This window comes from Pseudonaja textilis, chromosome 3 (genome assembly GCF_049901715.1).
Source record: "Pseudonaja textilis isolate UNSWEBS1 chromosome 3, rPseTex1.2, whole genome shotgun sequence".
Classification (NCBI taxonomy): Eukaryota; Metazoa; Chordata; class Lepidosauria; order Squamata; family Elapidae; genus Pseudonaja; species Pseudonaja textilis.
The window spans coordinates 140,399,744-140,421,491 of NC_141992.1; the positions used below are offsets into that span (position 1 = coordinate 140,399,744).

The 21,748-nt window shown below is 34.8% G+C and overlaps 1 protein-coding gene across 3 annotated transcripts in view; it reads right to left on the minus strand.

Annotated features, from left to right (window-relative positions):
• The window catches only part of RIPOR2 (RHO family interacting cell polarization regulator 2), a 100,163-nt gene that overhangs the window by 27,858 nt on the left and 50,557 nt on the right, over positions 1-21,748 (minus strand). For all 3 annotated transcript variants that reach the window (XM_087930961.1, XM_026699504.2, XM_087930962.1), the window contains exons 2-7: positions 7,714-7,840; positions 6,222-6,377; positions 5,267-5,345; positions 4,362-4,385; positions 3,697-3,750; positions 888-1,037 (exon numbers count right to left, since the gene is read on the minus strand). In XM_087930961.1, coding sequence (XP_087787087.1) covers positions 888-1,037; positions 3,697-3,750; positions 4,362-4,385; positions 5,267-5,345; positions 6,222-6,377; positions 7,714-7,840 — 590 coding nt within the window. The remainder of the gene's footprint in view (positions 1-887; positions 1,038-3,696; positions 3,751-4,361; positions 4,386-5,266; positions 5,346-6,221; positions 6,378-7,713; positions 7,841-21,748) is intronic.

Here is a 21,748-nt window from a genome sequence, read left to right on the forward strand (position 1 = left end):
TCAAAGTGCTGTTCATTGTGGTAATCATAAGTTATATTATAAATTATTGTACATTCATCATATATTATAAGACATTTAATTTCATTAAGAAAACATGATATTTGATCAATTCTATACAGAAAATTTTAAGAAACTGATTTTAATTAAAATTACTAAAATAGTCATGGCTTGATGAAGAAGCAAATCTTGTCTAATATCTGCAGGAATGTTAATATTCCACTCTGAATTACTCAAATGTCCCAAAATCCTGTATTCTGGAAGGGGACTTCTGTTTTACAAACTACTAACTGTGCAGTGAATTCAACACAATGTTTCAGATTTGATTTTAAAATGGTACACTGGCCTACAGCTTTTAAAACTATGGTGCTTTTTCCTGGGATTATGCAGCATCTGCAAAACGTAGAAGCATTCTTCTAGAAAATAGATACAGTGGCTTTAATGAGTTCCAGGTGGATTCTGCCAGGTTCCTACTGGGTGTGTCAAATTTTTTCAACTTTCAATTTCCAAATATTAGGGTTACTCAAAAAATGTGACGTGCCTTGGGGATTGTAAAGATATTTTGGTTACTTTAATAGAAATTAGATTTGCTTGATAAGTAATTACATAAATATCATAACTTTTTAACATTTTGTTTGTTTCATTCCTACAATCTTTCTTAAGTTTGCTCTAAAGCACTTTTTTGGAATCAAACATCATGTGCTAAACAAGGTATTTTTATGACAGAATACACAATGCTGTATAAAAGTAATAATTATCACTGTAAATAAATTCTATACATTTTTTAAAAAAATCCATAATCTATTTTTTTTCACAGCTGAATCTTTCTATTACAGTAATTGCAAAATTTCAATCTAGGAAGCCTAAAGAAAAAGTAGATCGTTTTATACCTCAGTATATTCTTTATAGGTTTTGTTGATTTCTGATAAACTCTCTCGAGCTGCCTTGCTAGCAGGAGACAACCCATATGCTTGCTTCATTTTGCTGGCACCATCACGAAGCCGCCTTTGGATACAGTAGGCTTCAAAGAGTTCATCTACCTGATAAGAAGAAAAACAGCAAAACTGAGGTGTTTGGGGGGAGAGGAGAAAAAAAAATCAAAACCAACCAAAAGGTGTTTTAATTATTCAAGTGAGATTATAGTAATTCATAGGGAAAAGTGGGCAAACAATTTCAGTGCTGATGGTGTCTTTGTATGGAAAATAAATTATTTGTATAAATAAAATCATTCTCTCATTCAGTTTCCCCAATGAACAATGGGTAATAACCAACAATTATTATAGTCAGCTATTTAAATTTTATGCAAACATTTTTTTCATTAAGGTTTTTTTCAACACTAATAACATCTGCATTTAATAATTTCTGATTCTGATAATTTGATTTAATTTTCAGAATAAGTAAAACACAGTTGCAATATGCTACTGTAGTATATAAAAAAGTCTACTTAAGAAGAAAAGGAGAATAATATTACGTTCTTGCCAATATAAGATCTCCTTCACAGTACTGAGCAAAAATTGGAAGTCAAAGCCCAAATATTTTGTTCCTACTGGACAAATTATTACAGATTAATTTTATGATTGTTTCCTCAGAACAGAGGCTGACCATTCTTAGTGGCACTAACTTCCAGACAAGAAGTAAAAGGAAATGTGGTTCCAAGAACTCTGCACAGAATTGTTCTGCCATTTAAATAGCAAAAGAATCCTTTTGTTCCTTCTATGTATGTACAATATATTTCTTGCAAGACAAAATAACACAATTATCACTTCTTACAGTACATTATGTACAATGACACTTCGGTATAAGTAGAAAACATTTCCACTCACAGGAAGCTAGGGGCTTGATTTTTACTGATTCCCCATTGTACTCTTAACCTTTTTCTATTTTTCTAATGATTAGAAGACTTTCTGAAACATTATAAGATACAGCACAAAGATATGCAATGAGTGAAAATTAATAGTATCCTTAATATGCATGGGAATAGTTTCCAGGAACAATAACAAAAAAGTAACTGGATGCAAGGGCACTGAATTTAGAGACTTATCAGCAGATTTTACATACTAGACAAACCCAAACAAAGCATTCAAAACATGAGTATACGAGGTCCTCGACCTACGACTGGTTGTTTAGTGACTGTTCGAAGTTCTGATGGATCCATCTTGGGGCTACCTATGACCTGATTCAAAGTTCTGATGGTCATGTATGAACTTTGGGCACTAGCCGCTCAGATATGGTAGCCTGAAACAATCCAGATCCAGCAGTAGGATATACTTAGTGAAAAATGTGTAGATTCCTGTAAGATACAGATGCCTCTAAATAAACTCTTTGTAACTACCAAAACTATTATCTATTGGTTTAGTATGGCATCTGAAGATCAGAACACCTGACCATAAAAATAGTCACGTTACAGTATTTACTTCTATTAACAAGACTGCGGTACATGTACCACAAAACGGTACTTTTTTTCCCCTTGTCAACTTGAGCAGATCTACCGCAAAGCCATCTGTGATATTCAAAAACTGTCATGGCCACATTTCCTTCCTTCACTTCCCTTTCAAAACTTAAATTCAAGACTCAGCTTTCACCAGAAGCCTAATGCGCAATGCTTGTCGTAGTGATCAAAGTTGTGCATCTTTCCTTGAAATGTTTTCAATTACAATTGCTCATGTTTTCTTCTAAAAGCCTTGCTTCACATAAAGTTCTCCATGTTTGTTACCATGGGTTACAGAACAACAAGCTGACATACTGAGCAATTTGGATGTGGATTTAGCTCTGTAGCAACTCAGTCTTATGTAAAACACTGAAATCCCTTTGTTCTGAGTGGGAGGGACTCAAACACAAAGTACCCACTGCATGAGCTTGCTAGTAAGGAAACATGCTATTTTGGATTTATTTTCTTGATGAATATTTGATTTATGAGCATAACATAAATGAGAGCGATATTTTGAATGTCCCATACTGTTTGACATCTACTATTATAGAAAAAAGGGGAACATAATCTAAGTGCAGGTCAGCCTCGTGTAGCAGTCTTAGCTAATTTCATTTCAGTTACATGCGCCATTTTCAAAATAGAAATGGCAGCAATAGAGACTCATGTCCTAAAATATGGCCTTCAGCAATAGGCACTCAGCATGACTGAATAAAGTGCTTTGTTGCACTTAGTGGTGTGAAATATTTTATTGTACAAAAGAAAGAGGAGCAAGAACTCTCTCAATGTGATTCCATGCACATACAAATATTATGTATCATGCAAATATACAGACAGGGAGATAATGAATTATTAATAGGGAATGACTCTATAAGGGTATTATAAATATTCTAATAGTTGGATGAAAATTAAGAGCCACTGAAGGCTTCTGTCAAAATAGAAATCTTCCATCTAGAAATGTGTTTACCCTTGAGGCAGGGAAAGATAAGGCTGTTAATAGTACATTAATTCTGTTATCTCACCTCATTTCCTCTTGTTCCAGGTCAGTTTGACACAGACTTGCTATGAGTGAGAACACCTTAGGGACATGGCAAATTCCCTTGCAGACTTTACTAGCGTCTTCTGCTCATTTCCATAAGATGAAGCCTTAATGTAAGTTTATCTAAATAACTGCTTTGTGAGATGGTTTCTCTAGACTACCAGATACAGTATTACTTGGTGTAGGCTTTTTTGAAGAAATGAAGTTGGAAATAGAATGAAAGGAAGTTAATTACCTTACTGATATGAAACTCAAGCTTTCTCATATATCTTTCAATTGCTTTCATTTGCTGAAAAATAAAATAATCAAAATAAGAACAGATATCTGAATTTAGCTGAATCAATGGATACTTTTCTGTATGTCTAATATTTTCACATAAGACCAGTTTGATATTCAAAAGTGATTCAATCCTTTTTTTGAAAAGTGAGAAGCTTCAGCTCTAACTGGGCAGGAAAACACCAGAATTATAGTGCTTTTAATTTCATTCTAAATTTACAAAATAATCACTAATGGTTTTGGACAAAACAGGGTTTCCCAGTTCCATTAGATGTATCTCAAGTTACCGTATAACAGAGTTCCAAACCACATACTCAATAAATATTTTACGCACTTACTGAGATGTCCCTGTAATCACCTTAGGAAAGAATTTTCAAATCATTTTACTGAAATTGATTTTGTGGACTGAAAGTGACATTTGCCAAGTGGAGGACAAATGATAGATAGGATTTTTTGAGTCCTCTAACTAATGTGATGCCACGCTGCAGCCTTCTCCAGCTTTTAAGATGTGTTGGGACTACAACACCCACAACTTCCAATGACCAGGGAGATTTTCTGCTACCACACAAAATTGAGATTACAGTAGAATTTTCTACTGAAGTATATTTATTACAAATCACTTACTTTGTCAAGTTCATACAGCACTCCCTGAAATGAATGAAATGAATATATTACTAAAAATAAGATGTTCTTTCAATGAAGACAGACGTGATAGTTTTAAATATAGTACCCCAACAAATTGAGCCAAAATTAATCAACTGCAGTAAATAAATATCATTTTTAAAATTATATTTTTTCAGACAGTCCAGAATGAGAAGAAATAGGGAAACATAAATTTAGTTCTAAATTTTCGAGAAAACTTTTACATGCAACTGGTGGCCTGTGAGCTGGCTGCCTCACATGCAGGCCATGCCCATCCCAGCTCCGTGAATGGGGAAAACATCGCAAAACATCACGTGACGGCAACATGACGTGGCAGTTTGACACCCATGGCATAGACAAATAGATAAAATGGCTTCTTGACATTGTTATAATCACTCATGTAAAGACTGAACTCTGGCCCACGCTATCTAAAACAGATTTAATCTTTAAAAAAAATGCAACCATAATTGTCTTTTTTGAGAAAAGTGGTTACAATAACTGATTTGAGTACTGTAGTTTTTAAAAATAGATTATCTGTCTTTTCTCGCAGTTTCTTCTTTTCACTTTGCAAAATTATTACTATTATACAAAAATAATAATATACATTGTTCACTAACAATGGCCTTTGCAGTAAATGCTGAAATAGCATGATACAGGGAAATAGGGAAATGTATTTGTGAAAACAGAGATCTGGTATATCAACATCATCTGGTAATATGGGGATATTTACAATCAAATGCCTGAAGTGGCAGAATATGTATTGTATTCGTTATAAAACATAATTAGCCCTTAGTTTCACATGCAGCATCCCAACATTAAAACCCAATTATTGATTTCCTTGCTTAGCACAGAATTTTCTATTGTTTTGAAACTTTAGACAAGCGTACCAGTCGTGAATTTCTTTTCATGTCCTTCAATTGAGTACTTAATTTATCCAGTTCTGTTTGATGCACTTCCAAATATTCACTGTAAAGAAAACAACAGCAATGTTATATTCCCATACGAATCTAAATAAATAAAACGTAAGTTTTTAAAGATGAAGCATTATTTCTTTACAGAGTAAATATTTGGCTGAAATAGATACTTTTACTTATAAATACAGTTCACCCGTGAAAAGGAAGACAGAAAAGTCAAATTTTGCAGATGTGATTTATAAAATATAAATAAAAAAATTACTGATATGCATAAAACTTTCTCATTTAGGTTCACCGTGTCCTCAGAGGACCACAGAAAGCTGCAATAACCTCTCGCATCAAAATCACATTTCAGTTTGCTTAACAACCATATTATTTGCGACAGGTTAGATTGGAAAAAAGGGGTATTTATAATAATCAGTTAAAGGTGGCCAGATCACAATGGACATGCTATTCTTTCTAGGTTTCAAAGACAACTGACAAAACCCTAGATACTGTAACATTACTCTCACCCAATCCCTAAAGTAAGTTGACCAACATTTTTAGAAACACTGTTAGAAACAGAATTTCCTCATTATTGTTACAAACCATGCTAAATGCAAGACATTAGCATAGCATGCCATATCCCCTAGAGTTAATTAAACACAGAATCATTTGGACATCAGCTGAAATAACAAAAGGCAGAGATTCTTGCAGCTATTATGCACTAAAACCAAAGATAAAAGGCATCTGTTGGACTGAAACTATCCAGATGACTAAACACCTATGGATTGTGCAAATCTATCTTTAGGCTATCAACAAACTAGGTACTTTTGCTGGTTGGAAACTGATTAGCTATCTTTGACATCAGAAGATAAGTTCTTGTTTATCACACAGAACTTTTTTTTTCCTTTCTGAGCAGTACATCCAGCAGTAATAAAGCTCTTACTCCAATCCATTCTTCAAGGCCTTGTAAACTTCCTCCACTCTTTCAGGTTGCGGCTCCTTAGCTGAGCTGTTACTTTTGTGCCCCAAATGGTGTGCTTTCTTCACTTTGGCTTGGGGTTTTTTGAGTATAGGGGAATTCTCAATGAAGGAATTACATCTGCAAAATGGAAATAGAAAGAGTTTTGCCTTGGAAACAAATACCTTAACTGTAGAATATTTTAATATTTTCTAAGCAGCATTTCCTAATGTTTCCAAGCAAAAAATAAAGTTGCCTGCCAGTGAAGTAAAAGCTGATGGGTTCTGAAGCCATCGTAGCAATTGGCTAGTCAGCACCTGATATTTAGCTTGATAATGAGTCCAAGTGCTTTTATCATTCAGTTCATTTATTTACTTAGATCTGTACTATGACCCATTGTAAAGATTTAGTAGAAGTAACAACAACTTAAAATACACCATACATATTCAATAAAATTAAGAAGCTTGATGAACAACTATTATTTGCTTGGTCACTTACAATGGTAAGTGGCATCACAGGCTTTAGTAGCCATTAGCCATTTTAACTCATTTTTAGCAGACCTCTAATTAAAAACAAAAACATGATCTCAATGAGCTAAGCAACTTTGAATTTGCTTAGCCCATTTGAATTAAACTTGTGCAGGGAGATTCCCTGGGAGCTTCAGCCAGCATCAAGTTTAATCCTTGCTGCAAAATGCAGCCTTAAAAAAACCCCAAAGATTTGTAAAACTTCTATCAAAAAAAGCGAAAGAGTTTTAGTATTAATGAACGATCACTTAAAAAGCACAGTGCAAGAAACATAGAATTAGAGGTAAACCCTTTCTCAAAACATAATAATATACATGACTTTCAAAAGACAGGGTCAGCAGTAGGTTTGAAAATTGTTTAGGCAGATATCCTTGCAAAGTGGTGGACTGTAACAGGCTGCAGCCATGTTTCTTGATCTAATCATCATATATTTCCCTAAGGCATACATATCATTGTACAGAGCACTGTGGGAGATCTAATATGCTCAGTATTAAATAAAGAATGACATTTAATAAGGAGATCTATTCAGATCAATGTAGCCACTCAGCCTTATGAAATATTGCTGTAAATGGTTACTTGGACCTAGTGTATAACTAGGTATAAAAAGAATCAAAATATTTAACAAAGCAAATAGTCTGACTCAGCCTTATGTTTTTTTATCTTTTAATGATTGTGGAGGATGTTTTCATTTTCAGCCCACCTTTCCATTCCATCCTGTAGAGCTGATGGAAGCTTATTGCAGTAAAAGAGGAGATTAGATCAAGTAGATAACCTTTGACAAAGCTTGTCTAGTAGTTGTTTAAATGGCTATTTTGATCACAAACAGACTGTCAGATTTATAACAGAGGCAAAGATACCACTGAAATGAGAACAGATCTCCAGAGCTTAAAGTGGTTGAGATTCATGAGTTTTTCTTCAGTTTACAGCTTGACTTTTGAGATGATACTTGCCTGGATCGTCTTTCTTGAAGACCACTGAAACCAGCAAAGGATTGACTTCTAATGATCCCATTAGGGCCTCCTGGGGAGAATGAATGAGATCCTACTGACATGATTTCTGGGGATCGTGAAGGTATTTCTGGAAGACACAACAGTAAGAATATCAACCAAAATGGTAAGATACAAGTGGGTTTAAATCAAGTCCTAACAAACAAACAACAAACATTTGTATGTATGTATATATAAAACAACTATAAATATATAATAAATATAATTGTTAGGGCTTGATACTGTATTCAAGTGGATTAACAAGTTCAGTTGTTCAATAGCATTTGTATCAATGGCATATCCAATACACTGCTAGAATTAAAGCCATGTCCATATACTATTAGATTAAGAAACCATAAACTAGAAATTCAAGCTTGACAGATTATTTTGCTTAAGAATCTTTACATCCATTAAAGATAACGCAAACCACCCTAAACAAAATTAGGGTAAAACGTAGGCTTAGGTGCTAAATCGAGAACCATTTGGAATTACACAATAGAAATTCTTGTCCACAGATATTAAGAAAGAAGAATCTTTTTTTCTTTTTTAGAAACTTAAAACTATGACATTAAAATTAAATATTGACTTTCAGTAGTTATTTACATGCTTACTTAGAAGAAAATAATCACAGTAAGTATATATAGGACTGTAAGATTAGCAAACTATAAAATATTTTAACTTCTTGAAAGTGCTGAGAAAGGAGCCTAATTATATAGTTGCTGAGGAAAAAATATATAGAGAATTTACAAAAGTTAAAAGAACATTATAGAATTCCTAAACAACAATTGATAACTAACTCCTATTTAATACAAACCTTATATTTATCTCATGACCAATATCAGGCAAGAACTCTTTCTATGCAATATAGCTACACTTCTAAACAGAGGCTTTGAAAGAAAAAGCAAACCACTCTTTAGTCCTGGAAAGAAGACAGAGGTATCTGCTGGGGCATGACGGAAAAAAGTTAAGACGGCTTAAGCAACCATGCAATCAAAGCCCAGCTCTTTTTTGCCTGCCATCTTGGCAACTTGGCCATCTTGACAACTGAGACGGAACTCTAATGATTCTTATATTAACCATTGTTGCTAATCACAGGGATCTAGTCCTAGTTGGCTCTGCCTGGAGTAGAAGATAATAGTATTTTAATCATAAAAAGAAATGAAGGAGAAATATCCCTATGATGATCCTGCTACTCGGAGGGGTCTGAAAAACAATCTAGAGGGCTATGTTTGTATCAGAGCAACATGAAAGATGCTACATAGATCACCACCCACCCGTTTCTGCACAAGGGGTGACATATGGCTAATAGTTCAATTATCAGCAGAGATGTAATGGGATTTTACGGATAGAAAATAAAATAAAATCTTGAAGTACCTCTACTGAATACATATGTCTTTGGGCAAATTTAGATTGTTTTGGACATAAAAAAGAGAACTAGAACCTTGTAGAGACCGTACTGCTGTTATCATTCAAACCATATTCATTTAGAGATGTAAGTATGCAGAATCTTAAAAGAAACTGTAACACTTTGGCTTCTTAGTATTTCGTACTATTTTGGTTGTACTTCTAAAATAAGCTCCTAAAAGTTGTCCTGAATTCAAAGGAACTTTAAAGACATCAAGGATAAGCTTGATTACTGTTGTGACAGTTCTAAAATTGCAATGGAACTTTTATGACAGAAGCAGCATTTTAAAATGAATTATATAAGATGTTCTATAAGCTCAAAGATGTTCCTAGGACAGCTGAAACTGGGTTTTTCTGAGATTGTCAACATTACTACTATTTATATAGTAGATAAATCCATAAAAATTTAATACAATAGTATATCCATAGTATAGTATACTACCATATACTATAAATCCATTAATCATGTTATAATTCAAATTTCCAATCTAATTTTGATCTTAAAATAGATCAAAATGGGTAACTCTTTGTAAGACCTATGGATTCCTATATCAACTCAACTTAAACTCCCAACAGATTCCAAATATAAATTTATTTAGGGTCACAGTATGGCACATGAGCTGTTGCCTGGCTTATATGAGGAGCATTCTCTTAAATGTTTACTGTAAATGGATTTGTTAAGAAAAAAAGCTTAAAAACATTGTCAACTTGTACTAGTTCAATGGCAAGAATTTCTACAGCACATAAAACAGAAGGATAATCAGGAAAGGTTGTTAGTCATGAAGAGCTAAATTGCATATGGTAAGCTGCTTCACAGTCAAAGCCTCTTCTTGTCAGAATAAAATAAAACAATGCCAACATCATGTGTTCCATCATGTTCCTGTTAAAGCACATAAGGAACAAGAAACTCATAGTTGTTATAAAATGGGTGTCTGCCAAACTGAAGAGAGATGTTTGCAAGATAATGAGTGAAAAATCAGCAGAATAATTTATGTACAGGAAAATACATAAATTTAATAAAACCAATTGAAGTAATCATCAACGGAGAACCAAAACTAGAAAAAAGGCAAAAGAATACCTACATACATTTGCATGCATATAATGTAACCTCTAATGTCATATATCTCAACTATGTCCTTATATTTAAAAAAAAATTATTGCTGTTGTACAAGCTTTACACTTAAGTGTTTAGTTTTTCTTAGTCATATTAAATCTTTTTTTTTTTTAATTTTCAAGATTTAAATTCTTAGTAATCTAATAAGTTAAAGGAGTCATTTCATAAAGAAAGGACCTAACCTTGAAAAGAAAACTCCACTATGGAAACCTCCAAGTAACTTCATCAGTCAAAATAAAAATTAGTTAGGCAGAGTCAGAGAGTCGTTGGAATGTACCAACTTTTGCCACACCAACTGCAGGGGGTTTCTCCCCAAAATCTATTTCAATATGTCAATGAAGACTGATGAAGTTATTTGGATGAGTAACAAAATGTTTCAGATTAATAAACTTTGGTCCAGTTGCCATGATTTAATCTTTTTAGATATTTTTGGCCTGGATGATTGAGTCTTCATAGACATATTGATATACATTTTGGGGAGAAAGCCCTGCATTGGTGTGGCAAAAGTTAATACATTCCAACGACACTCTGATTCTCTGCCTAACTAATTTTTAATTTTGACAGATGAAGTTAGTTGGATAAGTAACAAAACATCTCAAATTAACAAACTTTGATCCAGTTGTCATGATTTAATTTTTTTAGATGAAATCTCCAATATTTTTTTCAAATCTTAGGATCCTTATGAATAGAATTTGAACATAATTGGTCTAGAGATTTTACTTCCTTAAAATGATTCATTTTCAAACTGAAAACAAATATGATGCAGATCCTATTTGCAAAATATCTAGCAAAAAGATTACAATAGCTAGTAGATAATTCTTCTGAGACATTCCTTTCCTACAGTAAAATAATGGCATTCCATTACTTTAAACTCATAGCCTTTCACTACCCTTACCATCACTGGAGCACCCTCTAAGTTGATCTGTGTGGTTGGTTGTACTTTTTCATTTTTGCTAACCCCAGTCCAGGGAGCTCTTGTAGAATTTCATTTCTCAAAAAGGTCTCAGTAAACTAAGGTGCATCCCAGGAACCACACACAAGAGAGAAGGCATAGGGGGAAAATCCAATCCAACATCTTTGTCATCTCTACAATATATTCTAGGGATATATTCCTCTACATTCTACAGTCTTGCAGAGTACCAGATTGTAGTAAACTCCAAAAGAACTCTGCTGGAAATCAGATCCGTAAGATGCTTAATATGAACCATCTCCCGAAGAGGTTGATGCTGCTACTAAGTCTTGATCTGATCATGATCAAGATACGATGTTAAAGTTTTGTACTTTCATATTATATTCTCCCTGCTCCAAAGTAAAAACAGATCAAGTATGTAAACCCAGGTAGATGTCAGGCCATGCTGATATGGTGATCATAGAAACCATGAAATCACAAACCATTCCTGATCCTAAATCCAAGCATGTAGAGGTGGGATTCTACCGGTTCAGACCAGTTCTATAGAACCGGTTGTTATGATTCTGCGCAATTTGGAGAACCAGAAAATTGTGCCCCTGGCTGGCCCTACCCCTCTCCGCCCAGTCAGTCCTTATCGTGCATGCACAACATTGCATGCATGCATGACATCGTTGACTGCATTCTCCCCCATCCAGTCACTCCTTAAGGTATTTCTTTTTCACCTCTCCCGACGATCAGCTGCTCCGATGATCAGCTGTGCTGGGATCCCCCTCGCTGTCTTACTGCTTTACCCAGGAGGCTTCCCCGAGGCCCAGGAGGCCAAAAGAGGCGTGCAGGAGGGGTGCTGCTTCCCCGCGCTCTGTTTTTTGCCTTCCTGGGCCCCAGGAAAGCCTTCTGGGAGCACACTGTACATCTACTTCGACATTACCTTCAAGTTCTCAACCATAACATCTACTGAAATCTGCAAGGATAGAAGCATTCATGCTAATAGAACACTGTATCCTATATGGCCATAAGTGCAAAATACAGTATTAATTCAGTACAAAAATCAGAAACACCAGGAAAGGATTCATGACTATAATTAATTAATACCACCATTTTTCATTTACAGATGATATTCTAATATATGGCTGTTTAATTTCCTTCTGATGATGCATTTTTATGGCTGTAGTTGATCCTGTTTTTAGTATGAGTATGAAACTCCCCGAAATAATCACATGCATTCATTCTTAATTCTTTGTTATTCCTACACTAGTGCATCTATTTAATGAAGACTCTGAATAAAAGGTTTAATTCTATTTCTTCCCTTGGAGAGTTTGCAAGTAATAAATTGAAGAGGCTGAACTGTTCTGTCCTATCAATTATGATGATGTTTATATTCTGTTGATTATGGCTAATTAATAGAATTACAACTCTAAAAGTCAAAGCTATAAAATCCTTCTGAAGGATTTGAAGAACTGAAAATATTACATACACTTAAATTCATTTACTAGAAATGAATATTCTTGTACAGCTTAGCAAAGAAGCCTTAGAAGCTCTTAGTCGTACGTTCTCATCTATAATTCTATACTATGTAACACAATGATGATCAGAAATTGCAGTAGTTGTAAATATACAACATCTAAGTTACTACGAAACCCTTGATTATTATAATTATGATAGAATTGCGCCAAATTTAATCTAACTACATTTTAATAAACCACCTTGAGATATTCAGATAAACACATGGAGAATTAAAACTGCACAGGCCACTGAAACCCTCCCATCCCAGCTACCAATCAGGTTGCTGGAGGGGATATGTACACCTGTTTGCCTTTCTTTTGCCCAGTTTGCCACCATACAATCTGTTAAATGACTAAAGAGGGCTCAATAATTGCTCTAATCCTTGAATCCCTTATGAACAAAAACATTAGTGATCTGAGGAGAAGTTAATTTCACATGTGAAACAGGATGTTTGAGCAGACTGGCTAATTCAAGTGAAGCAATTAGGTAAATACCTGTAAATGCATGATGGCATCTTTTCAGAGCTTTGGTTTAGATGGATCATATAATACAATTTCTATGAGACACTGGATTAAGTTCACAAAATATTCTTATTATAAAGGACCCCAAGAATTCTAAAACTGCAGAGCTATAATAAAAAAGTGACACAGTACATGCTTGAAGAAGAAAAAGAGGAGGAAGAGAACATTGATCTTCCAGAGTTATAGATCTTTCTCTGTCTCTGTCTCTGACACACACACTTATCATTTGCTTGAAGCCAAAAACTTCAAGAAGTTTTTATACACTTTTTTGAAAGAGAAGCAACATAACTAATGTCATAGACATATTATGACTAATGTCATAGACATATTGCTATGCAAATTAACAAATCAGTGTTCTTTTCAATAAATGTTTTAAGAAGTAGAAGAGATCTTGGAGAAGATCACTTGAATTTTTCCACTACAGCCTTTTATGTATCAGGAATGCTCTCAATCTGACTTTAGAGCGACTCTGAGTTTCTATAACTTAAGTATATGGCTCCCATGATTACTTTAACAACTGCTGCACAAATTCAAGATGATTACTATTAGGATTGATACTACATAACTAGAAATAAAGTTATTGCTGGAAGCTAGCACACTTTGTCCTTTTTCTTTCAATTTCATTAGCTGTATTTAATAAGACTGGCATTCTTGGATAAAGATAGAGAGATCTGACTCCCATTGACTAGACTTTCTTTCAAGTTCTCCTGTTTACTATCCCATCCAGGAAAAACAATCTATCCAAATTACTGTGACTGATCTCTGTACGCACAATACATCTTCAACAAAACCTTACTGCATAGATGACTGAGGATGTCTGTACGTGAATCTGCAAATAAAAAGTGTTGGTTGAGACTGATTCCATATTAGATCTGAAAGTCAAGCTTTTGAAATTTCTCTAGGCCATGCCTAGGAAGGTGATCCCAGAAGATGAGATTTATGCTTTTTTCTATGGCTTGGGTGCCTCTAGATTTCCAATGAAGCTGCTGGTAAGATCATCTCAAAGTCTGGAATCAAATTTCTCTTTGATTTCTATCTTGAACTTGGAGAAATAGCAAAGATCTTGAACTGTAGTTACTTGACTGGAAGAACAAAGGTTTAATTAAAGTAAAATGGAAATATTTTAGGAATCCCTCAATTTTATAACTGTAGATTTACCGGTATTAAAGGACTTTCTCTTTCCTGAAAGACTACATTCCTAAAAAAGAGATAATCCCAATCTGCAATTGTTCTTTACGGTATACATAATTACATTTTTAAAGGAAATATTTTAACAAGCTAGTGTGCTAAATATAACTTCTTCTAGAAATTACAATTAGCCATTTTTATTCATGCCAAGGTCACATTACGATAATACATTGTACATAAGATTGCCTTTAAGTACCTATGAAAATTTCAACTGATCCAAAATGCAACTACTAACTCTTTGACCAGCATGTAAAATGGAGCATACACATCAAATTTTGTACATTTTTGCAGTATTTTTAAGGATTAGCTTAAGGCTACCAGTTGCTTAGGACCAGGAGAAATTAGCTAATTGAGGCAAATCAATCTGCTCTTATAATGAAGAAATACAGCAATGGCAGGCACTGAGGGAATGCATGTGGGTTACCGTAGTAACTTGCATTCAAGAAGACAATTGCTACCTATGAAAGATGCAAATATAGTGAGTAATAATTGTATTATTGCTGGAAAAGGATATTTCAATGAATTTGTCCACTACATTTGTTTAGGTAAGAACATGCTATTGCCAATTAAGAATCGCAATATTTATCAAACAAGTGGAAATATTTTGACTCTAAAAGTTCATTTTTAAAAACTATACAGAATATCTCATACTTCTTTGCTACGGTGAAATTATGACAGCCCAAAATATCAATGGGTACCAGCTTCAAATGCATGTCAAATACTCTTGTTTGTTTTGCCTTAATATTGTAACTGATCTTGTGAATTTTACTGCTTTGTTAGATTTTGGAATCCTATCCATCATTTCTTAACTCTTTAAGAATTTCTTTCACATAGATACTAAAGGAAAATTAATATGGAAACAATAGGTGAGAATTAACCGTGATGCAGAAAATGGGTGCAAACATAAAAGGGGTGAAAACCTCAGGAGGAATACTTCACTGTAAGTGCTAAAATATGTGAATTTAGCAGATTTAGCATCACTGCATGTATAAAACAAAGATGATTAACATACAGTTTAAATAGGGAAAAAAATCAGTGTGTGCTTGTAGCAGTACTCTGATTTGCAGATACACATACATTTTCAAATGTAAGGTATGGTAGTGTAATCTGCATATGCCACAGGATTAGTAACAAAAAAATCATTTCAATACAGGGACATGAGGATAAGCAACATATGGATTAACCAAATCTGATAGTATTCCTGATCACTGAATGTTGCAGTCTTTATCTTGAATTTGCTTTATTGCTAAAGTGAAGGATGGCATGTTGGGGGGGGGAAGGGCTAGATAAGTGGGACTAAAGATTGTGGAATTCTGGACTCAGTTTAGAAGTGACTTGAAGAGCCAGACCAGCCATCTGGTTGGGCTTGTTTGTTTTTGTTGCCATCCAAGTAGTTGAATGGAAGCCCTCTGATTGCTGCTATTGTACCAACTTCCGGGCTTCCCTATTTTAACTGCTCAATTCTGTGGCCTGGCTAGGGGCAGAGTTTCCCAAACTTATGATACCGGGAGACTTTAAGATACTTCCTCTGGGTGTGTGGCCAGAGGCATCCTGAGGGTTAATTGTACCACAGCCACCATGGATTTCACCCAAGTCATCAAGCACATAGCATTTAGATCTCCTTTTGTCTTGGAACAGTGATGCGAGAGATGCTAAGGTCAGTTCTTTGTCACATTACCTTACTGTTTTACTACAGTTTCTCCCTGCTGAGGGAGGTAGGACTCATTTGACTGATCCACCTTTAGTATCTGATAGACCATGTAGAGTTGCAAAGGTTTTTCTGAGGGTCTGGTGCGCAATTTGGCTAAGACCTTCATTGTCACTTGGATTGAGAGTATGAAAATAGACTAGGATTGGATTGCTCTTATATGTCCTCTCCCTATCTGTGGATTCTGGAGAGTCTCTTGGTTTTCAGAACAAGTTCAGGAGATCAAATGCCTAAGAACACCTAATGGAAGAAGATGAATAATTAATCTAGCCAAACACAGATAACAGCCTATATAAAGGATGAAGAGCAGCAAAGTGTGAGCATTGTTACAGCGTAAGAAAAAAAAGCTTTACATAAATCCCCTTTCTCTATTATGCCAATTTTGTGCAAGGAAATAAAGGAAGGTTCCCATCTCCAATGTCCTTTCTAACTCTATTATCCTGCTAAAATCCTCATTTTGTTTCTAACCAGGGCCTGCAATGGTACAACTATTCTGTAGTAACTTAACACTTTGGTTATTTTCTTGACAGTGTCTTATAATTGCAAGTAGGTAAACATGTAGAAAATTTCTTGAGTTCTGACTTGGGGGGCGAGGGTTGGCTTCATTTTTTGACTGTTTTGAAAAAAGAAAAAATACAAATACTTTTCAATGCCACTGTAACTTTGAACAGTCACCAAATGAACTATTGTTAAGTTGAGCAATCAGGGCAGAGCCAAATATGGACAACCTTTTTTCCCACTGATAACTTCTCAGCCAATTAATCACTTCCACACTTTGAGATATTTAGTAAGAATGTCTCTCCTAATCAAAAAAATAAGGAACAGCCCATTTACTGCACTCCATCACCCGCCCAGACCTCTTCTGTACCTAAAAAAATACAGCCCATAACAACATGCATTTGTAATGGGCTTAAATTACAAAAGGAAAATTCTGGTTTTTGCTGGATAATTTTTTAAGTAATGAAACAAAGCGAATGTAACCAAAATCTCTAGCTCCTTGGCGTTTTCAAAGTACTATGTACTCAGAATGCCTTCCTGTTCATTAAGAGAATTGTCTAATGAAAGCAGTCTCCCAATCGACTTTAAGGAATGCCTCTGCTACTATATATATGACAGCATCTTGGAAGGCACTACAGTACTCAATTGCTTTGTTGTCTCTTGTCAGCTATAGTTCTTTATTCACTGAATACTCATGAACACAAGAATAGAATGGCTTAGACAAGCAAATGGGAGCAATCCCTAACTTCCCTATATTTGGAAGTAATTATTAAAATTAACTTCCTTATTCATAATTTTGGAACAAAAGGCAAGTAAAACATCTATTTTATTTTATTTTTTTATTTCAATCCACACAATTTCTCAGGTATAGGTAATCCTTTATGACAATCAATTATTTTACTTTACCTCATAAAAACTGCTTGTTTTGAAAATTCAGTACAATAGTTAACAATGTAATGCACATGCATAATGTTAGCTCTTCCATTCTTTTTGCTGTAATATGGTAATCTGTTGGCATGTATTATGGCCAAGTCCATGTTTCTCAAATATCTTTCAGAATACTTATTCCTTCACGGAGAAAACGATGAAATAATTTCAACAGAAGAGTTACAAATTTATGTAGGTATAACATAATATTTTATGTTTAATTCAAAGTTCCTTTACTTTCATCAGTAATATTTTTATGAGGAACATTAAACTCCTTAGTTTTATTGAATTTTAACTAAACACGTTATGCTTATCTAGCCATCACAGCTTAATACCATTGACTTGCTCACACAACACATTTCTTTCCTTTAGCCACTGTGTTTTCCTCAAACTTTGGAAAACCATCCTCACTGAAAGCTATCTCTGCTTTGTTTCCTTAGAAAATCTGCATCTGAACTCCACTTGGCAATGGGCAAAGGCAAATGATAATGTTTCCAATGGTTCTGTCCATTTCCATAAACACACACGTACATATATACACACAAACAATAAATAAATAAATAGCAATAATTAAATAATACAAAGTGCTTCGAGATACACATTATGAAAAAATGGTGGAAAATGGAACGATAGACATAGGACTATAACTAGTATAATAAGATCACATATTTCTTCTTTGTCAGAGTAGAAGAATGATAAAACTCACATACTTATATGATTTTATGTTAGAAATTACTATGAGTGTATGAAAGGATTTTATCCATATCCTGAATTTGAAGGGCCAGAGCATAAGAAAATCTAAAACTAATTAGTGAAGGTATGATGAACAAGCTCCACTGAAGGATTCATAATTCAAATATTGTTCTCTAAATAAGCAGTCTGCTTGTAGAGGAAGTATAATGCATCGAAACAGCTTTTTCAAAGATCAAGTAGAACATAATTAATTAATTATGATATTTTCTTGAAAATGGAAGCTTGACTTAGAAACTGTTTTGGCAAATTGTGCTAAAAATTGCAACGCTGCAATGTATTACTTTACCTTCTTTCATATCCTATGGGTGTTCTGTTAATAACAACAGGATCTCATATGTCTATTCTATGAACTTCAGAAAATAAAAAATTAGAATCTATCAGTCACATTTATTCTAAAGTTGGAGCAAGTCTATTCAGTTAAGATTTCCTCTTAAACAAGGTGCATTGCAGGCTAAAACATCAACTGATTTTATAAATGCAGTTACTAATTTTGCTATTGGAAAAAATAAAATCAAAACTGAAAATATTATTTCAATCAATACCCATGAAACGAATTTCAAATATTTTCCCCTATGTGGTTGGTACATGTGCCTTTTCAGGCACAAGACAGAGATAGGCTACCTAGCATTTAATATGAAAAAGTAACTTTACTATATTCAGTATGTCTTTTCACATCACTGACTACTTAAATTATAAATGTTTTAAACAGCAGTTATTATATAAAAATAGAGACATAATGCTATTCAAACACTTACAATTATGCTGCATTTGATAGGTAACCTTATCATTTGTTTTGCAATTAACTGAACAATTTCTCAATCTGCAAAACACAGTGCTGTTAATGTGAAATGCCATTTGAACATTCTTCAATAATCACAATATTTTCACAGGTAAATATTTTATTAACAGAAATTCACATCTGAACATCACAAAAATGAATACCATGCCAAAACACGCGGAAATAACTTTGACACAACATGCCATGACAGTATAGCTGTACACCTAGCACTACAATATTTCAAAGGAACGAGAAATAGTCCACGTGACAAGAGAAAAATTAAACAAAAGGGGAAACGTCACTCACCTAAATGTACTGATCCACTCTCATAGTATGGTGGTTGAAAACAATGGATTGCAAACCCAAATTTTGTCTTCTACATTTGGCTGTCGTAAAATCACAGAAGACTAGTTTAGCTTGCACAGCTGTCTCTCCTATGCAGCTAATCCTAGCTGAGTGGTCCTCATTTAAAGGAAGAAAAAGACTACCGTACAGTGGAAGGGGGATGGAGGGAGAAGAGGGTGGGGGAACGACCGCAACAGCAGCCACCAGCTTGTGCTCAATCAGTAGCTGCTCTGACTCACTCTGCTGCCAGCAGAAGCATCAGTTCTGTTTCCCTGGTAAAGTTACAGTACAGAGAAGAAAGAATGTGTGTGTTTGTGTGTGTGTGTGTGTGTGTGGAGCGTGAGGCTGTTGCACAGTCTGACTCCAGCATCATCTGTGCTGAGAGTTCAAGGATCAGTGAAACAGCTGTTTGTCAGAGACTTAACTAGCTACTGTATGGGGAGAAGATCTTCTCCTTATCCCTTCATTTGATCACTCTAACATTCTTGTTTCCTCTAAAAATATTTATGTAATGCAAGTCCTCCATTCCTCACTGGAGCCTGGAGTTTATTTTTTACACAGTGCCAGAGGTGATATAGCAGTTAACCCAAACCTGTGTGTGTGTGTGTGTGTGTGTGTGTGTGTGTGTGTGTGTGATAGTATATTATTGATTTGGGGTGATGGTCATTGTGTTGAACTTTGTTGGTGGAAGCAATCCCATACAATCAGAATTTTGATTGATCCAACAAGAAAACAAAACCTATTTTTAATTTGTTATTTGATTGGCTTATCTTGTACATCTGGGCTGTAAATTCTGCAATGTGCACAAACTTTTCATGAAGTGCATATTGTGAGATAAATTCTATAATGGTACTGCTAATGCTTGCTTATCTTTGTGCCATCTAAGCTGTTCCTGGGTAGATTTTCTAGTACCAAATGTAGAGTCTTTTGCTTCTTTCTGTCATCCCTAGTGTTCCACTTGGAAATGACATAAAAATGATAATTACCCTACTACACAAATGATAAAAATCATGCCAATTACATACCATTTAATGAATATAGAGAAATGCAACAGATACTCTTTCTCCAAACTAATCCACTAAATGAAGGTTTTATTGCATTTGTTTGCCTTGTGTTTGAAGAAAGTTATTTTACATTATCTCTTCAATACTGGAGAAGGTTTGTCCTTACAACAACCCACATTAAAATATGTCTTGCAGAGCTACTAGGATCATGCTGCCAGCAGCATCCCCAGGGGTTTGGGACAAAACTGGCAAGATGGTGGACGGAGAATTGTGATCTATGATCTGGTTTTTTATGAAAATGTAGGGCAAAGCTTTCGTTGCAAGGTTCCACTCACCATCTTGTCAATTCTGTCTGCCCTACATACTCCACTGTTCTTCTATCCTTATTAAATTATATCCTCTACTGAGGAGTAATTTCCTACTCCATAAAAACCAGGTCATTAACAATACTATCAAATGTCTTAAATGACTTAAAAATGACTTTAATGACTTTTTTTTAAAAAGGGGGGAGTTGCTTTAAATTTAAATTAATTTTGCTTTACTAAATGCTTTGTATTTATTAGAAAATGCTATCAGTATGTTATTAGCTATATTGATGTATGGCTTCTCTCTAGTCTAGACTAGAGTATTAATGAGCCAAGCTAGCAGGCCATTATGGAGAGCGCAATTTCTCCTTGTACATCTATCTTGGCCACACATCTGACAAGCTCACTACCCAAAACATCATGTTCTTTAAAATCAGTTCTGATTTCTATTACTGTCATCTAGAATAAGATATATTTTAAAATACAGGAACATGGACTGCAGTTGATCAAAACATGATCCTTCTGATGGAAAAGGCAACCTTACTTTTCTATGCCCCCTAGGCATTGGTTTTCCAGCTCTGTGGCCTTGCAAATAATGCATTTATGATGGCAGTCATTTGTAATACTCTGTCTCCCTTCCCCCACCCCTTTTTATGGCAGAAGGAAAGAATTCACAAGAGGGCTTCACAGAACTGCACATTCCCATTTCTCCTAACGCTTAGCAACCAGAGCAGGCAAGAGGATTCTTTGGGCGTTCCCTCTCTCTCTCTCTCTCTCTCTCTCTGTGAGGGGGGGGGGAGGGAGAGGGGGGGAGCTGTACTAGTATAATGAATGCACATGAATGATTTCTGGAAACCAGTTATATTCTAAAATTAAAAAATGAGAGATGTCCAAAGATGATCTATGCAACCATACTCATGAGATCTATTTATAAACATATTCTTAGGTTTTGTTTTCCCTGTTCTCCTGTGTTTACAAGGCAACATACAAGGCAATTTTGGATGGAGACGTAAGCAACTCTCAGCATAAGTGAAATTATAA